The sequence below is a fragment of the Camelus dromedarius genome, chromosome 8, assembly GCF_036321535.1.
Source record: "Camelus dromedarius isolate mCamDro1 chromosome 8, mCamDro1.pat, whole genome shotgun sequence".
Lineage (NCBI taxonomy): Eukaryota > Metazoa > Chordata > Mammalia > Artiodactyla > Camelidae > Camelus > Camelus dromedarius.
Genome location: NC_087443.1, coordinates 83,151,341 through 83,170,278, shown reverse-complemented (window position 1 = coordinate 83,170,278; position 18,938 = coordinate 83,151,341). Strand labels below are relative to the sequence as shown.

At 58.5% G+C, this 18,938-nt stretch overlaps 1 protein-coding gene across 1 annotated transcript in view; it reads left to right on the top strand.

Annotated features, from left to right (window-relative positions):
• CFAP46 (cilia and flagella associated protein 46) overlaps positions 1 to 18,938 on the top strand; it is an 85,558-nt gene that overhangs the window by 28,357 nt on the left and 38,263 nt on the right. Inside the window, exons 19-29 of the mRNA XM_031462060.2 lie at positions 194 to 359; positions 1,163 to 1,312; positions 2,183 to 2,287; positions 2,977 to 3,143; positions 7,689 to 7,820; positions 8,150 to 8,312; positions 13,206 to 13,290; positions 14,526 to 14,664; positions 14,895 to 15,078; positions 17,699 to 17,858; positions 18,073 to 18,275. Of these exons, the coding sequence (XP_031317920.2) occupies positions 194 to 359; positions 1,163 to 1,312; positions 2,183 to 2,287; positions 2,977 to 3,143; positions 7,689 to 7,820; positions 8,150 to 8,312; positions 13,206 to 13,290; positions 14,526 to 14,664; positions 14,895 to 15,078; positions 17,699 to 17,858; positions 18,073 to 18,275 (1,654 nt within the window). The remainder of the gene's footprint in view (positions 1 to 193; positions 360 to 1,162; positions 1,313 to 2,182; positions 2,288 to 2,976; positions 3,144 to 7,688; positions 7,821 to 8,149; positions 8,313 to 13,205; positions 13,291 to 14,525; positions 14,665 to 14,894; positions 15,079 to 17,698; positions 17,859 to 18,072; positions 18,276 to 18,938) is intronic.

Below are 18,938 nucleotides of genomic sequence, written 5' to 3'. Positions count from 1 at the left end.
TGAGTGTCTTCTCATCCAGATGCGTGTGAGCTTGGGGGAGACTGATGGTCGCAACCACTTGAAATGAGGAATGTGACAACGTCCAAGGTTTACCTGACTAGGATGCATTTTTCAAGTCCTCTTTGAGTTTGTTAAGCTTTTAGCCTAAACAATCAGGTTTAAAACTTTTCACCCTCCTCTTCGTGTCTTCCAGAGACCCCCTGGTGCTGGTCACGCTCTGCAATACTCTGGCTCGCGGCTTGATCAGCAGCTGGATCCCAGCCCCGACACCAGAAAGGTCCAGACGGCAAGTGCGCAGCAACCCACTGCACGCTCCGCTGGACGGGGAAGCCGCCTCTGAAGTCAGGACTGCGCTGGAGGTGCGCCCTGAGTGGGGGGCGGGCTGGGGGCAGGAGACCCAGGCTCCGGAGGGGCAGCTGAGGAAGGGAGCCGCGGGGCGCTGGGTGAGGAGGGGGTGGGGAATAGGCGTTTTTCTAAAAACAAGGAGACCAGACAAGAAAACGTGAGTGGCAGCGCCAGGGGCACATCCCTCAAGGCCCAGAGCAGGGAAAACCCAGGCCAACAGCAGGGCAGGGACGCTGCCATGCCACGGTCAGGCCTAGGTGCCGACGGCCTCACGGTGACCCGTGGGGTCATCCATCCCGTGCCTGGACGCCCGGTGCCGTGGACTGTGTGCTGGTCATCTGCAGGAGAGGAGGGCTGTTGGGGGTGTTGAAAGTGTCTGATGGCCCATCACCCAGCTCTAGTAAACGGAAAGGAAAGAAGTTCCTTAGTGCATCTGAGGGGTGCAGAGCCTCCAGCCGACCGAGTGTGGGCCAAGAGGAGCCCGGGCGAGAAAGGCCACCACCGCCCACAGCTGTTTAACCCATAAAACTGCGACCAGCCTGGCTGCAGGTCCTCGGGGACCCCGGGTGAGTGGGGGTTACAGCACAGCCTGGCTGAGCGCTCCTGCAGAGACGCCACGGTGCCAGACCCCCGAGGTCGCAGCCCCAGCCGGTGGGCCCTTGGCGCCGGGGCCTTCCCCGGCCCCAAGCTGGTGCCTGGTTAAACCTCCCTGCCATCTGGACCCAGAGCCATGTCCACTTATTTGTAAAGGTTTGGGTCTTGGCTCAGGCTTCCCTGTTTGGATTCAGATGTTGGGAGCATGGCACGTTCGTTTCAGGTCTGCGAGTTTGCCCTGAACCTGGCCAGCGGGTTGGGGCCTGAGGAGGCCGTGCCCCTCTGTGCCTGGCAGCAGCTCGTTGCCACCTGGGTGAAGACCATGCAGCTGCTGCAGCAGCAGGTCTGGCCACGGCTGGGCGCCGACGAGCAGGTGGGTGCGCGCGGGCCGGGGGCAGGTCCAGGCTGGAGGCGCGTGCAGCAGGCATCGGGCCCCGTGCTGGTGTCCAGCATCCGGGAGCGCTGGGGAGGCTGGTCCCCACATACCAGGGCCTGCAGGGTGAGCAGAACAGACACCCCTCAGGCCCCAGCCTGGAGGACGGCACACAGTAGGGCTGCAAAAGTGTTTCCCTCCAGGAAGATCTGTCCCCTGAGAGATGGGGCATGAGGCCTCCTTTACCTGCCCAGGGCCGCAGCGTCCCCTCCTTTCTCCAGCCAACTGGCCACTGTTCGAAATGTCCACCAAGAGCCACTCTGCTTCTGGGGTGCTATCCACCCTCAGTGACATCTCAGTGGAGATGCAGCCAAGCCAGAGGGTCCCAGGGGCCCCCTGAGCAATGAACACAAGGCCGTAGGGGTGAGAGGCTGGGGCAGGAAGCAGGGACCCGAGGGGAGAGGGCGGGGCCAGCCCCGCCGCCTCTGCTCTTGAAGACACTGGCTCCCACTGGGCACCAGCTGGAGCACTGGTTCAGGTGAGAGGAGAGGCAAGGGAGGCAGGCAAAGTGGCGGGCAGTAGGGGGGTATCTGAGCCTCTAGGAGTGAGGGCCAGGTTGGAGCAGGGCTGGGGTGGCGGGCCTGCAGGCAGAGGGCCACCCACTGTGCCCTCCACCTGCCTCCACCTCTGGCTGGGTCAGCCAGCCACCCCAACCTCTTTATTACACGGAGAGGTGACTGGAGATAAACATTTACACAAATAGCTCTGATTTTCGCCATAAAGTAATCATCACAGGGTCCAAGTCCCGAGAGGTGCAGACTCTCCCCAGCACCCTTGGCCTTTGGACCTTGTGCACTTCCTTCCCATCAGAGCACCGAGGACATCAGCTCGGTGACCAGAGTTCTCACGGCTCTGGAGATGTACTCCTGCAATGGCCTGGGCCTCATGGACTTCACGGTGCCCCCCTTGGCCGAGGTAGGTGTCCCCCCCATGTCACATTCCCTCAAATGTCACCTCCCCCCACAGCTGTCACTGTGCCCCCAGGTGTCACCTCCCCCCACAGATGTCACCTCCCCTTCAGGTGTCACCATCTCCCCCCGATGTCACCTCTCCCAGGTAACACCATCCTCCCCTTGGCCCAGGTAGGTGTCACCACATGTCCTGAGAGGCACACCAAGGGCTGTGCTCCGACATCGCCCCCAACCCGAGGTGCTTGTTTAAACCCTGCTGCTCAGACCGGGAGTGGGGTCGAGGGCCTCACCCGAGGGCCCAGAGTCCAACCCACATCGCAGCACTGCACCACCGCCTCCCCGCAGGACTGCACTGTCCCCTCAGGGCCCCGAGTCTCGTTTCTGGGGCTTTGTCCTTGCTTCTCTGCACTCAGCGCTCAGAGCAGGCAGGGCTGCCCTGCATGGCAGGAAGGCAGTGTGGACTCTGGGGCATTTGTCCCTGACCAGCCAGCCCCGCCCCAGACTTGGCTGCAGTTAACGCTGGTGACTCGGCCTGGAGAGCAGGCCCTCGTGAGTTGTGGTCTGTTTAGAGTAACGTCACTAGGTCACCTCATCAGGTGACGACTGAGCCACGTGTGAGGTCGGGCAGATCCAGCGGCGCCTGTGGTCAGACCCTCACTCCTCTAACCGACGCCCCGTTCTCCACCCGGGCAGCTGGTGAAGATGGCCTCCGAGTGCAGCTGGTCAGACCCCCTGGTGGAGCTGCAGACCCTGACACGACTGACTCACTTCACCTACATGGCCCGGGACCACGAGGCCACCATGGCATGCTCAGAGAGGGCCATCCAGATGGGCATCCGGTGGCTGCGGGCCCTCAGTCCGTAAGTGACCCTGGCCCCGTGCTGGGGGGGTAGGCTGCCCCGGGGACCATGAGGGAGCGGGCTGACTGGCCTGGAGACACAGAAGTTAGGGTACCTGGTCCCCCGCTATTTCTGAGCACGAGGCTGGTTCCAGTTTGCTGCTTTCACAAGTATTTCTGCAGTAAAGGTTGTTTTCCGGGGGGCTCTTCTTCTTGGCTCATTTCCCGAGTCTGCTTCCTGAAAGACAGACTCCCGGGCCCAAGGCCCAGAAGACTCCCACTGTGACCAGACAGCCAGGCTGGTGGCCGAGGCCAGAGCCAAGGAGTGCTGCCCAGCCCCGCGTCCCCAGCCTCGGGCCTCGTCCTGGCCTTGCGGGTGTGAGGCCGCTGGCTACGTACGCGTGACTGGGAGGGGGCCTAGCTCCCACTCGGTCAGCATCCCAGCAGCAGCGTCCCGGGGACACCCACCTCATCACAGTGGCAGCTCTGGGACTTGCGTGGGATGCACCTGGGGGTGCTTGGGGGCTGACAAGGACCTCTCTGTCGTCACCGCTGCCTGCATGGGGCCGGGGCCACAGGCTGCATCAGTGCCCAAATAGGGCCAGGTGCATGACAGCCCCCAGGAGCCCTGCCCACCCCTCACTGTTCCCGCAGCAGCTCCCAGGCAGGTCCCACTGTTCCCACGTTGCAGACCAGCAGGCAGAGGCAGGCAGAGGCAGGCAGAGGCTGCGGCACTCGCCCAAGGGTGGTGGGAGGATTGGAGCCAGGCATCTGGCTAAGTCGGGAAGCTCCCAGTGAAAGCCAGCGTAACTGAAGCACGACCACTGTAGGGCCTCAGGCCCGACCCTCCCTCCAAAAATAGTTGTTTTTGCTCAACATTCCACAATGAGAAGGACTTTGCTCCCAAAAGGAAAAGCTTCCAACCTTTTTGACATCCGGCCCCAGCCTTGCTATGGGGGCCGAGGGCCAAGTCCCCAGCTGTGCAGCCCCACGACAGCAAGGGGAGGCCGGCTGCAGCCCCGGCCCCTCAGGGGCCCAGCATTTGGAGACGGGGAAGGCGGAGCCACAGTGCACAGAAGCCTGGCTGCCTGGTAGGACCCCTGGCACTGGGCAGGGAGGCCACAGGGTTCTCACTGGGCACCGGCCTCCAGCGAGCTCTGCAGAGCTCTGCCTGACGGCCAGCAGAGGAGCCTTCCCAAAGTTCCACTCTTACATGTAAACTGAGAGCCCACAGGCTTTTGAGAAGGCCCCCAGCTTTAAAGAGAAAACCAACTTGAAGAAATAGGGAAAATTACTCTGGATGGAACTGTCGACTTTAATAACGTGACCAGTTATTTCACCAGCAAAGCAGAGAAGCTGCAGTTAGGGAAATGCAAACTTTAGTGACCACAGGCAAATCCAGAACACAAGGAGGGGAGCTCGCTTTTACAGGGGGCAGGGGAGTCATGAGGGGCTGTGATAACCAGGGTCTGCTGGAGGGGCCGGGGTCCGCAGGATGGAGGCTTCCCGTGGGCTGTGAGGGTCTCTGATTAGCCGGGCCGCACGTGATGCCGCTGGACAGCGAGCGGAGGTGGAGGAGGCGGCCTCTCCTGTCGGGGGCAGCTGACCTGCCTGGAGGGCGCAAGGCCTCCCCATCCCGACTCCGACTTTAGCTGAGGTTTCTGTAATTAATTCCACTAGACAGATTACACGATGATCAGAAGAAGCATTAGAAAAAAATGTATTGTTGTGGGAAAGGAATAAGGATCAAAAAGAAAAGAACTGAAGATCTCTTGAAACTTAAAGAGTTAATTTCTGAAGTTGAAAATAAATTCAGGGAAGAGTTAAAAGATACAGTGTGAGAATGTCTCAGAAAAACGTGGAGGAGGACAGAAAATGTGACAGAGAAGCCAGAAGATACACAGAAACAGTCCTGGAGCCCAGCATCCAAAGCCTGCAAATCCAGAAAGAAAGAAGAAAGGGGGGTCCCAGAGTGAAGGGCGCCGTCTGCTGACCGGCCCCCGCCAATGACCCACAGGGACAGTGAGGAGACTCACCCCACACGCGCCAGGTCGCGGCCGGCAAGGACGGCAACCCACAGCTTTCAGAAGAAGGCCGTCGCCTGCGCTGTGGAAACATGAGTCTTCTCAGGAACCATCACCGGAAGCTGGAAGAAAGCGGAGCATTCTAAGGAGAAGTAATTTTCGGCGTATGATTCTAACTCAGCCAAGCTTTCCAGTATCCAGGTAAAGAAAGCTATCATTAAACAGAGATGGGGGCCGACAGAATGTATTTGCCACACACCTGTTCTTAGGAAGTTATCTGAGGTTAGGCTCCAGAGAAACAAAGAAGTAAAGCGGGAGAGGGAAACGTTGGCTGCTGCGAACAGTGGAGGGGGTCAGAGAAGCGCCGCCGCGGCGGGGTGGAGGGGAGGGGGGGGTGGGCAGGGACGGAGGAGGACCTGCTGTTGGGAAGAGTCTGCAGGCAGGTGCGGTTACGGGAAGGAGCACACGGGAGGGAACGCGGACTAGAGATTCCAGGAAACAAAAGTGACGCACGGTTGCCGCAGGGAGGGCGCTCCCATGAGCACGGCGTTTGCCGATGTCCGGCGTCAGGGTCAGGGTCTGACGAGGCTGATCTGTGCTCACTTAAACAGATATAAACGGTACCAGTTCTGATGCTTTAGTAGTGGGATGTGGAGAGAGGCAAAAGAGAAGAGGGTGGGGTCCTAACACCTCCCCTGGGAGGGCGAGTCATCGGTGTGACAGGCTCAGGGCCCACAAGACATTTGGAGGCACAGAGAGAACGCACCGTGACATTAGCAGTGCTGTCGGGGGCCATGTTAGTAAGTGGGGGGAAGGGCAGGGGGGTGTCTGAGGAAGCTGAGCTCCCGCCTGTCACTGTGAGGATCCTGCAGGTGACGTTTACAGTTCAGGAGCTGGGAAGTCAAGGTAGAAGCCCGTTTTCTTTAGGTGAGCATGCGTCTGCTGGAGACAGGCTGGATGTTCCTGGCAGCAGGGCTGCGAGGGGAGTTAGTCTTAACCACAGTTACTCTTAATCACCTTGATAAAAATGCAAAAGTTAGTTTTAAAAGAAAGGAACTACGTTCCTACCGGAGGCTTCAGTGCAGAGTGTGGCTGTGCCAGCCTCCCATAACTGGGTGAAAACTGGTTTCACGGCCTGTTGAGGCGCCGCCGAGCTCATCAGGCCAGGGCGACACGGGCCCTGGCCCAGCGTCCTTTCATCAGTGATTCTTAAGTTGACTTTCATTTCAACACAGCAATTCTTGCAATAAAATCAGCTAAACATGTAAATGCTGACATCTGGTAACGGAGAGGGAAGGTCATCCAAGACTGTAAAATTTGATTTTCCTTGGTAGACCACTGTCGCCCTCCCATGGTGGTCAGTGTCAGTGTGCTCAGCAGGTCATCCCTCTGCCGTGGGTTTGGCTGTGGATTTGACCTTTTGTTCACCCACACTGAGCCCCTGTGTCCAGGCACGGTGCTGGGTGCCAGGACACTGGAGGGACAGAGCCGAGGGGTATTTCTCCTGCTGGCCACCCAGAGCCCTGGCCCTGGCCACCGACAAGCAGGACACATGCTCAGATTCCGCCACGTGGCATGTACTGCAGGCAAGTCACCCTTTCTGTTGTAATTGCACACGCTTCAAGTTTTTATGCTGATTTTTTTCTATTTTGCAAGTTATGTAAAGAACCTTAGTGTGGAATTGGGCACAAAGAACTTTCATGATGGCATCTCACAATAACGGGAAGTTTTTTCAGATCTTGGGAAAATAGTGCAGTTATCAGGCAATTAGTATGCTCAGCTCTGGGTGCTCAATTACCAGAACATTTCCGATTCTACACTATTCACATGAAGGAATATACGTCAGTAAGGAAGTTCCTGTAGACCCCTCGAACAGACAAAGTAGACTGAGAGTCTGACAGTACTGGGGCCCGCCTACTCTGTTCAGCGTTGTTCGTTAACATAACCTTCCCCAGTGTGGGGTCCTCATATGAATTTAAAAGTCACTTTTCCTGCCAGTTCCGGCCGTGACGCACAGCGGATCTCAGACTTGCACCGTAAAAACTGAAATTTGACCAGACATGCGGAGCAGTTGTCCTCTGGCGCGGCCGGCAGAGGGCGCAAGGCGGCGGTTCCGGGAGGTCCGGGCGGGCGGGGCCTCGGGGGGCATCCCGGGCCCCTGGAGGGGTCCCCCCAGCGACTGCCGCGTTTGTCTTAGCTTAAGTCTGGCCCGGAGCTGAGCTTCAAGGACATTCGTGTGGCTCGGGGGGGGAAGAGGTGGGGCGGCGCCCCCGACGTGGCTCTGGGTCGGGTCCGGAGGGGGCGCCGTCGCTCCGGGGCTCGGTCGGTTCACTGGCGGCTGCGCAAGACACGTTGCACAGTCATGTAGGATCCGTCGTTCAAAGCATCAGTTTATGATTCGTCTCACGGTTCTGCGGGGCGACTGGACTCAGCCAGTTCGGTCTGGTTTGGGGACTTCCCGGCGGTCCCCAGGGCTCGCCCATCTCTCTGAGCAGCACCCCCGCCCCCAGACCCCCCTGGAGCTGACGCGCTTCTCTGCCCAGGGTGCAGACCCAGCTGCTGGCGGAGATGCTGAGCACGGCCGCCTGCATCCAGGGCCGGAGCATCATGGAGAACCTCAAGGGGAGGAAGCAGCTGCGCCTGGCGGCCGCCAAGGCCTTCATCGAGAGTGCCAGGTGCGCGCGGCCGGTGCGCGCGGCGGCGGGAGTGACGGCCCCTGCGGCGCGCGACGCTCACGGCCGCGGCCACCCAGGCCCGCGCGCCCTCGGTGACCCTCTGACCGGGCTCGGCACCTGCCCAGGGCGAGGAACCCCGGGCGGCCGCGACGGGGTCCGGAGCAGCTCTGGGCGGTCGAGCCGGGGCGGGCGTGGGGCTGGGTGGGGCTGGGGCAGGGTGCGCCCCGGGAGCTGGCTCGTGAGCGCGGCCCAGCGGGGACCTGCCCGGGGAGGAGCCCTCACCCCTCCCCTCCGCGTCTGCGCTGGCTAGGTCAGGAATTCCCTTCCAGGTTTGGGGGCCTCGCGGGCAGCAGCGCCTTGGTGATGCTGGCCGCGCGGCACTACTGGAACGCCTGGCTCCCGCTGCTGTCCTCCGCTGTCAACAGGAAAAAATGTAAGAGCGCCACCCAGCGGATCATCAGCATCATCAACCGGACGGAGGCCAGAAAGCAGGTGCGCGGGGCCGCGGGGGATCGAGCCTGCGTCCTACCGCCGCCTCGAAGCTTCTTCCTCCAGAAAGGGTGGGCAAGGGCCTCAAGGAAAGGCAGACCCCGTGGAGCTGCTCAGACAAGGCACGGATGGCCGGCGTTGGCGGGGGGAGGGGGGGCTGGTCCCTGAAATCCCAGTGGGGCAGGTGGGCGGGCCATCTCTGACCTCCCTCCCCTTCCCTCCTCTTTCCCCCTCCTTGCTCTCTCCCCACCCCCAGAGGACCCTGACTCCTACCTGGGAAGTTCCATAAGAAAGGCGAGGAGAGGGAGGACGGGGGCAGAACAGGAGAGGCAGACGCACAGGAAAACCCACCAGAGGTGGCGGGCAGACCCACACCCAGGGTCCCAGGGGTCTGACTGGAAGGGGGTATGGCGGGTCCACCCGTCCTCCATTACCAAGGATTGTGGTCCTGGCAGACAGAACTTCCCTGCCTGGCCCCTCCCAACACCTGGCCCCTGAGGCAGACAGGGTCCGGCCCAGGCAAAGGGAAGGTTGTCCGGCCTGCGTCCAGCACCCTTCCTGTCTGTCCGGAAGGCCAGACTCCAGGCCGACAGAGATGGCCATGGCAGACAGATGTCCAAGGTCAGAGTGCCCAGGACACAGCCCACAGGGGAAGCCTTCGGTCCAGGGCCCAGGGAAACCATCGCTGTCAGCAGGCAGAGGGGCCCTGGGGGTTTGGCCTGGCACACGAGGTGGGGGAGCTGCCCTCTGGGCCGATCTGGAGCTGGTCAGTGCCGGGGCCACAACCTCCGCGTGTCTGTGCCTGGCTGGGAGCCTGCTGTTCCAGACGGGACCTCCGGTAGTCTCTGCTGGTGGGCAAACTGCTGCCGGGGGGCAACTCCAGCCCCTGTTTCGTAAATACAGGTTCACTGGGTCAGGGCCACGGCTTCTCACACACGCAGTCTGAGCTCCCCGACTGCAGAGGCAGCACCGTGACCAGAAGCACTTACTCCTGCACCTCACAGAGAAAACACGCGCGGCCCTGGTCTAGGCCTTCATACCCGAAGCCCAGTTCTTTCTAATGTGCTTCTTCAAACGTGCAGTAAAACAGACATTGTATAATTTTCATCATTTTAGCCGTTCATTAAGTGTACAATTCAGTGACATTAATTGTATGCACACTATTGTGTGACCATCACCACAGTTATACCTAAAGCTTTTCCATCACCCCAACAAAACTCTACCCACTAAACACCTGCTCCCCTCCCCCACCTCTGGTGACATCCATTGTCCTTTGTGTCCCTGGATTTGCCTCCTCTAGGACCTCATGTAAGTGGAATCACACAGTGCTTGTCCTCTGTGACTGGCTTGTTTCACTGAGCACAGTGTCCTCGAGGTTGATCCAGGCTGTGTCAGCACTCCTGTCCTCTTCACAACCGGACACCACTCCATCGTGTGGATGGATCGCATGCTGCAGTGGGGATGGGTGGGTTGTCTCCGCCTTTGACAGTTGCCAGTGGCGCTGCTGTGAACGTCAGTGTGCAGGTGTCTCTGTGTCCCGCCTGTGGGGCGTGAGCTCGGAGTGGAATTGCCGGCAGTTCTCTGTTTGGCCTTTCGAGGAGCTGCCAGCCTGTTGTCCCCAACAGCTGCACCGCTGTTCACTCTCCCCAGCAGCACACGAGGGTTACAGTTTCTACACATCCCATCAACACTTATTTTCCATTAAAAAGAATCATAGCCATCCTAGTGGGTGAGGTACCTCACTGTGGTTTTGATTTGCAGTGCCCTGATGGCTGGTGGCACTGAGCATCATCGCGTGTGCTCATTAACCATCTATGTGTTATATTTGGTGAAATGTCTGTTCAAGGCTTTTGAACGGGTTTGAACTGGTTTGTTTGGTTTTTGTTGTTGGATTGTAAGAACTCTCTGTATATTTTGAATATTAATCTCTTATCAGATGTATAACTTACATGGTTTTTTTCCTTCATTCATTTGGTCGCCTTTTCACTCCCTTGATAGTGTTCCTTGATGCGCCAAAGTTCTTAATTTTGATGACGTTCAAACGTTTTTCCTTCTGTTGCCTGTGTTTTTGCTGTCATATCCATAAAGTCCTTGCCAAAGACAGTGTCATAAAGATTTTTTCCAGTGTTTTCTTCTTTTTTTTCATTCTTTTTTTTAACATTTTTATTGATTTATAATCATTTTACAATGTTGTGTCAAATTCCAGTGTTCAGCACAATTTTTCAGTCATTCATGGACATATACACACTCATTGTCACATTTTTTTCTCTGTGAGTTATCATAAGATTTTGTGTATATTTCCCTGTGCTACAGTGTTTTCTTCTAAGAGTTCTACAGCTTTAGTTCTTATGTTTAGGCCTTTTTTCCATTTTGAGGGAATCTTAGTAGGTGGTACAAGGTAAGGGCTCCGCCGCTTTTGCACGTGGAGATCCAGGTTTCCCAGCACCACCTGCTGGAAGGACTGTCCTTTCCCCATCGGATGGTCTTGCGTTCTTGTCAAAAGCCACTCCCACACCCATGCAGGGCTCATTCTGGGCTCTTCTGCTGCACTGGTCTGTGTGTCTGTCCTTGTGTCAGCACCACACTGGGAGTCACAGGTCCTTGGCAGTGATTTTCAGAGCAGGAATTGTGAGTCCTTCAACTTTGCTCTTCTTTCCAAGATCGTTTTGACCACTTGGGGCGCCTTGTGACTTCTTGTGGATCTGAGGGCTGTTGGAGTTCTGGGAGGGCTGTGCTGGATCTGTGGGTCACCCAGTAGTGTTACGTCTGAGCAATAGCAGGTCTTCCTGTCCGTGAGCGTGGAATAGCTCTCACGTGTTTCAGCATTCCTCGGTTTCTTTCAGGAACATTCTGCGTTTTCAGCTCATAGGCCTTTCACCTCTTTGAGTGTGTTTATTTCTTCTAGGTGCTGTTGTAAATGGAATTGCTTCTCGTCTTAGTCATTTCATGCTGTCATAACAAAATGCCACAGACTGGGGGGCTTAAACATCAAAAATTTATTTTTCACAGTTCTGGAGGCTGGGAGTCCAAGATGAGGCAGCCTGCACGGCCAGCTTCTGATAAAGGCCCTCTTCCTGGCTTGCAGAGAGCTGCCTTCTTGCTCTGTCCTCGTGGTGGGTGGGGGGCAGAGCAAGGTCTCTGGTGTCCTTTATTACAAGGACATCGCATGATGAGTACCCAACCCTCATGGCCTCGTCTGACCCTAATTCCTTCCCAAAGACCCAGTCTCCAGTCACCGCCACGCTGGGGGTAGGGCTTCTGCACGTGAGGCAGTGCACTCCGTCAGCACTTCCCAGGCTCCCTTTTGGGCTGCTTGTTCCTGGCACGTCAGAACACCACCGACTGTCGCATGCTGACCTTGGGTCTTGTGGCTCTGCAGAGTCCGTTCACTAGCTGCAGTAGTTTTCTCGTGGCTTCTTGGAGATTTTCATCTGTGATCAGAGACAGGTTCCCCTCTTCCTCTCCAGTCTGGATACCTTCTCTTCCTTATTCTGTCCGCTGGCCTGGCTAGAACTCCCCGTGTGGTGACGCGCAGCGGCGCTGAGTGGGCGTCCTTGCCTGTTGCTTGATCTCAGAGGGAAGCCTGTCTTCGCCGTTGAGCGTCGTGGCAGCCGTGAGATTTCACAGCTTTGTTGTGCTGAGGGGTCTCCCGCCACTCCTAGTTTTCAGAGCAGTTTTACGGTGAGCAGTTGTTGGATTCTGTCAAACGCCTTTTCTCGGTCAGTTGAGACGATCAGTGGCTTTCCTCCTTTCTGTTGTGCGATGTATCACGCTGAGCGGTATTCTTGCGTTGAGCCACCCTTGTGTTCCTGGGATAAATTTCACTTGGCCACGGTGAATGGTAGTTTTACTTTGTTGTTAGATTTGATTTGCAGTCTAGCAACGTATTTTATTGAGGATTTTTGCATCTATACTCATGAAGGGTGTCATCGGTACTTTTCCTTTCTTGTGATGTCTTTGTCTGGACCTCCCATCAGCATGTGCTGGCCTCGCAGGGTGAGAAGGGGTGGGTTTTCCGTCTCTTCTCGGTAACCGATTTGTCGGCGTACAGTCGCTCACGGGATTTTCTCGCAGCCCTTTTTATCTCTGCAGGGTTGGCAGTAGTGTTTCCACTTTAGTTTTGGATTTTAGTTATTTGTCTGCTTTCTTTTTTTCTTTGTCAGTGTAGCTGAAGGTTTGTCAGTTTTGTTACTATTTCAGAAAACAACTTTGTGTTTCATTGATTTTTGTCTCTTGTATTTCTACTCTATATTTTATTTTTCTCTGCTCTTCTCTTTAATTTTTCCCCCTCCTTCTGCTAACTTTGGATTTAGTTTGTTCTTTTTCAAGTTCCTTAAGGTGCAAAATTAGGCTGTTGACTTGAGACCTTTCTTCCATTTCGGTGCTGGTGTCTGTAGCTGTAAACCTCCCGCTGAGCCTGCTTTTGCTGTGTTTCATGTGCTTCTGATCCCATTGATTTAAGGGCTGTAAGACTGACTTGGAGGCTTCATGTCATTAAAAAGCTGTAGGCTACTGGGGGTAGTCTGTGCATGTGCGTGCGCATGTGTGTACGTGTCTGCGTGTGCGCACGCACATGTGCGTGTCTGTACGTGTGTCTGCATGTGGGTGTGTCTGTGTGTGCACGGGTCTGCGTGCACATGTGCGTGTCTGTGTGCACACGTGTGCGTGTCTGCATGCATGTGCGCGTGTCTGTGCATATGCGCGTGTGTTCTGATGCTATCAGCCTTGAACTGGAGTGCCTTCTTTCATGGGTGAAATGTGATTCCGTTTTTTGTGACTTAATATTTCAAAAAATTAGCTGGAATTTCTGTAATTAGACATTGAGCCAAATGAAAAGCAAACTGGTGAAAGAATAAACTAGCTTTCCAGTATCTGTCTTATTTGTTTTCACTCCAGGAAAAAGGAAAAACGCTGCTTCTGCACCAGTGGCCTACAGCAGATTTCCAAAGTGGAGGGACGACTGACGACCATTTTCTCTCAGGTTTGTGGACGCGGGACGCCAGAGCTGCAGGCGCGAGCCGGGGGCGGGCTGGTGCTTTTAGATCCCCACACCTGGTGCAGAGCCACCCGGTCCTGGAGCAGCCACAGGTGATATGAGCAAAAGATGTCACCATGTGTAATCAAATATTAAGCTGAACCCTAAGCTCTACCAGTTAAGAGTGTTTGCTGGTGCTGCCAAGACGACACAGATGCAGACGGCAGCCAGGACCACACAGGACCCCCCGGCCTGGTCAAGGGCCAGGTGCTGCATGGAGCGGGGTACTGCCGGGGAAACGTGGGCCATGCCTGCACTTGGCTCCATGTGCTGAAAGAAACATCAAATAAATAAATGGTCTAGCAGCTTTAAAATATAAATTATACAAAAAATGAGAAAATAGAATTGAGCGTAGCAGATATTTTGAGGAAAGATTACTTCCTAAAGTTTAGAGTGATCGTAGAGGCACACATTCAAATACACGAAAATTTAAATAATGCGAAAATTAAAAAGTAAACACTGGGAAAGTGTTTGTATTGACTGGCGGCTAAATGATTTGTTTCTATATAACACGTATGAAGTCCTGTTAGTCAGCGTGGGGGATGCCCCGCCGCAGTAACGAAGGACCCGACGGCTGAGCAGCTGAGCTCGCAGGGCGGCCCCTCCCCTCTGTGCTAGGCCCCGTCAGAATGTCCGGCTGGCAGGGTCTCTGCCAGCTCAGGAAGGAAGGGCTCCTCGGCGCTGGGCAGGGAAATGCAGAGCACTGACTGCAGGAAGCCCTTGAGCCCAGGCATGCGCTTCCCACACTGCGGGACCTGTGTGCTTCCCATGGCTCAGACGTGACCAGCAGTCTGGCTGTGGACAGCAGGGCACCCGTTATTTCCCACGGTCCCGAACGCGGCACCCCGAGCAGCGCAGGGCTGGCCCAGGTGGCTCCCGGGAGTCTCTGCTGCTCCCGGCCGGCCCGCATGGGCAGCTGCGTGTGTGTCTAAGGGACGCGGTGCACACACGTCCTGGAGTGTCCGCCGCTGGGTCGACCCTGTGGTCACACCTCACTGTCCAGCTCTGCAGCAGGTGGCCCCAGGCTTCCCAGATGCCGGCACTGTGTCCTGGGTGCTTCCTGGAACACCGCTGGTCCTGTGGCCTCAGGCCCTCGAGCTGCTAGCCTGGGCGCCCCCCACTCGGGGACTCTCCCCAGAGGCCTCCACTGCCGCCGCCCTGAGCCCCTCCTCCCGCCGCAGGGGCAGAAGATGACCTGACGCTGCGGGCCGCGCTCTACGGGCTGCTCTTCCACAGCCACGCGGACCGGGATGACTGGGAGGGCGGCCTCAAGGTGCTGGACGAGGCGGTGCAGGTGCTGCCGCGGACGGCCCACCGCCTGTGAGTGCCTGCGCCCCGCGCACCCCCATGACCGTGTTTCCCAGCAGAGACTTCAGCACCAGCAGGGTGGGGAGTTAGAGGAATAAAGTCCCCAAACCCCAAGACACTCAAGCTCTACTTTGTCTCTGTAAGTGGAAGACAGACAGATGCTTCAGTTTCGGATGCACTATGGACGCTTAAAGGTTGATCGCTCAGTTCAAGCCTCAGCTTTCCCTTTTACTTTTCTTTAGCTTGATTTTCAAACATGTGGTCATCGTGAAGGCCAAACTGGGGCAGAACTTTACAATGGAAATTCAGAAATTCAAGGACGAGAGTGAGGACTACCTGGCGCACATGTGGCACCGCCTGGCCTTGAACTCAAAGAGCATCCACGGGGAGCTGACCTGCTACCACAACGCCATCCACGCCTTGCAGGTCCGTCCGGGCTGACGCAGGGCCTGCACATGACCCCTGGGGGCAGAGGCCACCCCACGGAGGGGAGGGGGGCCTCAAAGGAAGAGCAGGGCAGCGGGGCACCAGTTGAGGTGGGGACGGAGTGTGTCCGCCGCCCCCCTTCCTGGCTGCGAGCAGGGAGGGGCCTGAGGCCCTGCGGGGTGCTGGAGGCAGCAGGGCTCTGCGGCCTCTGGGCCAGTCCCCGCCGTGAGAAGCTGTGCACTTGGAGATTTGGGGGGAGGTGTGGGCACCTCGATTTGATGCAAGAGTTTGTGGGACTTGCCTAAGGATAAAGAAGGCCCCTGACCGTGGGACTAAAGTCGCCTCAAAGACGTGCATGGGTCGCAGGCAGCTGAACGGGCTTTTCCCCCTGGAGGTTGTCAGAGTCCTCCAAGGACTGGGGTGCCCCTTGGGAAAGGCAGGGGTTAACCTGGGACTGGTTGGGAGGCCGCTCTGGGCCCAAACGCAGGCTCTACCATGGGCTCTGTGGTCAGTCAACACCAAGCGGTCTTCGCAGAGGCCTGGGTCCCCGACAGGTGGCCGTGGGGCGCCCCTGCCCTCACCCCTGGAGCCACAGGCCAAGGCCTCCCGGGCGATGGCCCTGCTGGGCGCCCTGGGACCAGGCAGTGTGGACCCACCCCACCAAGGAGAGCAGGAGGCGCTCTGGAGAGAGGCCAGCCGAGGGCCGGGCTGAGCTGCCGGTCCCTCGCACCGACCCCTCTTTCTCAGGGGTCCAGGAGGTGCTTTCGTGAGTTCACAGGGCTACACAGCCGTCATCACAGTCACCACCCCCAAAACACCCTGGTCTGTGGGCACCCCTGCCCTCCCCCCAGGCCCAGGAATGGAACCAGACAAGGCGCATTCTCCGCCCTCCATCCTCTGCTCCCCTCCTTGAGCGTCTCGTGGCGCGTGTCCCCACCTCACTGCCTGCGGCTGAACAGTCTTCGGCAGGTGGGCGGGCTGCGCCGATGGGCCTCTGTGTCATCTCCGTCTGCAGCTCTGGTGACCGGGCCGCTGGTGACGTTCGTGCACAGGTGTCCGCACGGACGCGGTCACGGCTCTCTGGGCACGTATCTGCTGCTCACGTGGGGACTCTGCTTTGCTGTTTGAATCGTGATCTGACTTCGTTTCCCTTGTCACTGACGATGTGCACCCTTCTCGGGCGCTTATGGGTGTCTGCACATCTTCTGCAGACAAATAGCCATTGAGATCCTTACCCTATTTCTCAGTTTGGCTGTTTGTTTACTATTGAGTCATAGGAGTTCTTTATGTGTTCTGGACGCAAGTCCTCACCAGATACGTGATCCGGAAATATTTTCTCATTCTGTGGGTGCTCTTCTCAGCTCCCTTCTCACTTCCTTGATGAAGTCATTTGAGCACAAAAGGGTAAGATTTTGATGCAGCCCGACGTACCTGCTGCTTCTGGAGTGTCTGAGACACCGCCGTGTGATCCAAGGGCGCAGGGGTTACTCCTGCGTCTTCTTCCAGGAGCTTCGTAGTGGTAGCTCTTAGGTTGAAGCCTCTGATCTGTCCTGAGTTCAGCTTTGTGTTTGGGGTGAGGTGGGGGTCCGGCCCCCCACCTCAGCACCACTCGTGGAAAAGATGGTCATTCTCCCCTCGGCTCCTCTAAGGAGCCCCGTCCCCACCCCCTGCACAGCTCAGGTCAAAGCCACCAGGGGCCAGCATGGTCCTTCTGAGGGCCCTTCTGACCCCTCCTCCTCCATACTGATGGCCATGGGACACCTGGCTCCCTGGTGCCCCCTCTCAGGGCTACCTCTCCGCCCCTCTGCCCTCCCCTTACCAGGGAGGAGGACCCCGCTCAGGGCTTGGTCCTCGGCCCAGGCCCCGCTCCCTGGTGGTCTCAGCCAGTGTCTTGGGCTGACTCCACCCTCAGCTTGCACGTTCTACTGCCTCCGGCCCCCTTCCATCTTCTCGACCAGAAATGACATTGCTGCCCCCTCTTTCATCAGCACCTCCTCCTCCTTCCTCGCCCCGTGGTGCCAGCTGTGCCGTCCCCTTCCCAGGCAATGAGGCGCGAGGTGTGGGATGCATGCAGCGTGGGCTGGAGCCGCCAAGTGGAGGGCAGGCCGGCTTGACTCTGGGAGGGCGGGGGTGGGGGTCATGCAGCGATGACTGGTGTTTGATACCGAGTCTGTGCACCAGCCAGGCCTTGGGCTGGACTCTGGGGCCGCACATGGGACAAGGCGGCATCCTCTCTGCCCCCCGGGGCCCAGTGAGCCACGGAACTGTCCGATTCCCTCGTGTGCCCGAGGAGACCGGGCTGAGGATGGGGTGACGACTGGGAGCTCCTTGGCTGGGCCGACGTGGTTGCGGGGACTGTGAGGTGGGGGGGCTGGGTGCCGGGGGCAGGCAGCAGGGCGTCTGCCAAGGGAGCAGACCCCAGGAGGACCCCCGAGCTCTGGTGCTGCTGCACACTGCACACGAAGACCCACACCTGCAGCCACGCCTGACGGCGAGGCCCGGAGGAGGGCCCCTGAGCCTCTGGAAGGCGGAGCAGTGTGAAGTTCCGGTGCTGGCTCTCGGTGCTGCCTGCTGCCTGCTGCCTGCGGGGCTCACTGTCCTTTCCTGTTTAATCCCAAAGAAGCCAGAGAGTGACTGGCAAAAGGTTGACTATATCGTGGAATTCAGCGAGTGGCTGTATCACAGACAGTTTCCTATTGAGGACGTGATTTTCCACCTGAAGTGGGCGATTGACATCCTGCTGAGGATGCAGCCAGACAGTGACACACCCGAGCCTGCAGGTGAGGGGCCCGCGGGTGAGGGGCCCGCGGGTGAGGGGCCAGCGGGTGAGGGGCCCGCGGGTGAGGGGCCCGCGGGTGAGGGGCTGGCGGTGGGCCCTGAAGGGATGGCTGCCTGCTGTGGGGGACCAGGGCCGGGCCTGGGTCGGGGATGGGAGGAAGCCTCGAGGCCCCGGACGCAGAGCCCAGCGCCCCGGCGGTTCGCCCTGTCTCACAGATGAGCGCCTAGCCACACAGGCGGCCCTGGGGAGCCCGCGGGCGGGGGCCACGGGGGCCGCATCCTTGGAGGCGCTGTGGAACGTGCGGCAGCTGGAGCGGCTGGCACGCACCCACACGCTGCTGGCCCTGGTGGCCCCGCACGCGGCCGGCTGCCGGGACTACTGCCTCATGGCCTACGCGTTCCTCCACCGCATCTGGCAGGTGAGGCCTGCGCTGCCCCCGCCCCCGCCCCCGGTCCTGGGCCCACTTCCTTCCGGGACAGCGGTCCCCTCCGCTTACCCCCATAGCACCGACACCCCATGCCTGCCCCGGGGCCCCTGCTCCCACCGCCCTCCCTGCTGTCTACCCCTCCTAAGAGAGGCCTCACTGCCCCCTCCAAACCCACTCCCTCCACAGCTCTCCCCAGAGCCCGAGCCCCCCCCCCCACCGAATCGTGTCTTCCCGACTCCCTGCCACTGGGCTTCCAGAACCTTCCCTGTGCCTCACCAGCCTCCTCGCGGCCCTGCAGGGACCCCCAGCAGGACAGACCTTTCCCCTGGGGCAGGCTTGCCACCCCCACCCCCTGTGACTTGCTGGGGACAGCAGGGCCATCGCCCCGCCCTCCAGGCAGAGACTCTTTGCAGTTCTTTTAAAAGAACTGCCAGAAGTCGCTCAAGTGTGCTCTTCGTCAGAGACACTGCACTGTTCACTTTGCGGAGCTGATGAGCCCTTCCTGACAGTCCGCGGTCTGCCCCCAGCCGTGTGTCCCCCGGGCCCTGAGCTCACGCTGGGCGGGCTCCCGGCTTGGCCGCTCCCACGCTTCGGTCACCCGCACCTCAGGTCCAAGGGCGCGGGAGGAGGGTGGGGCCCCCTTTCTGTTCCTAA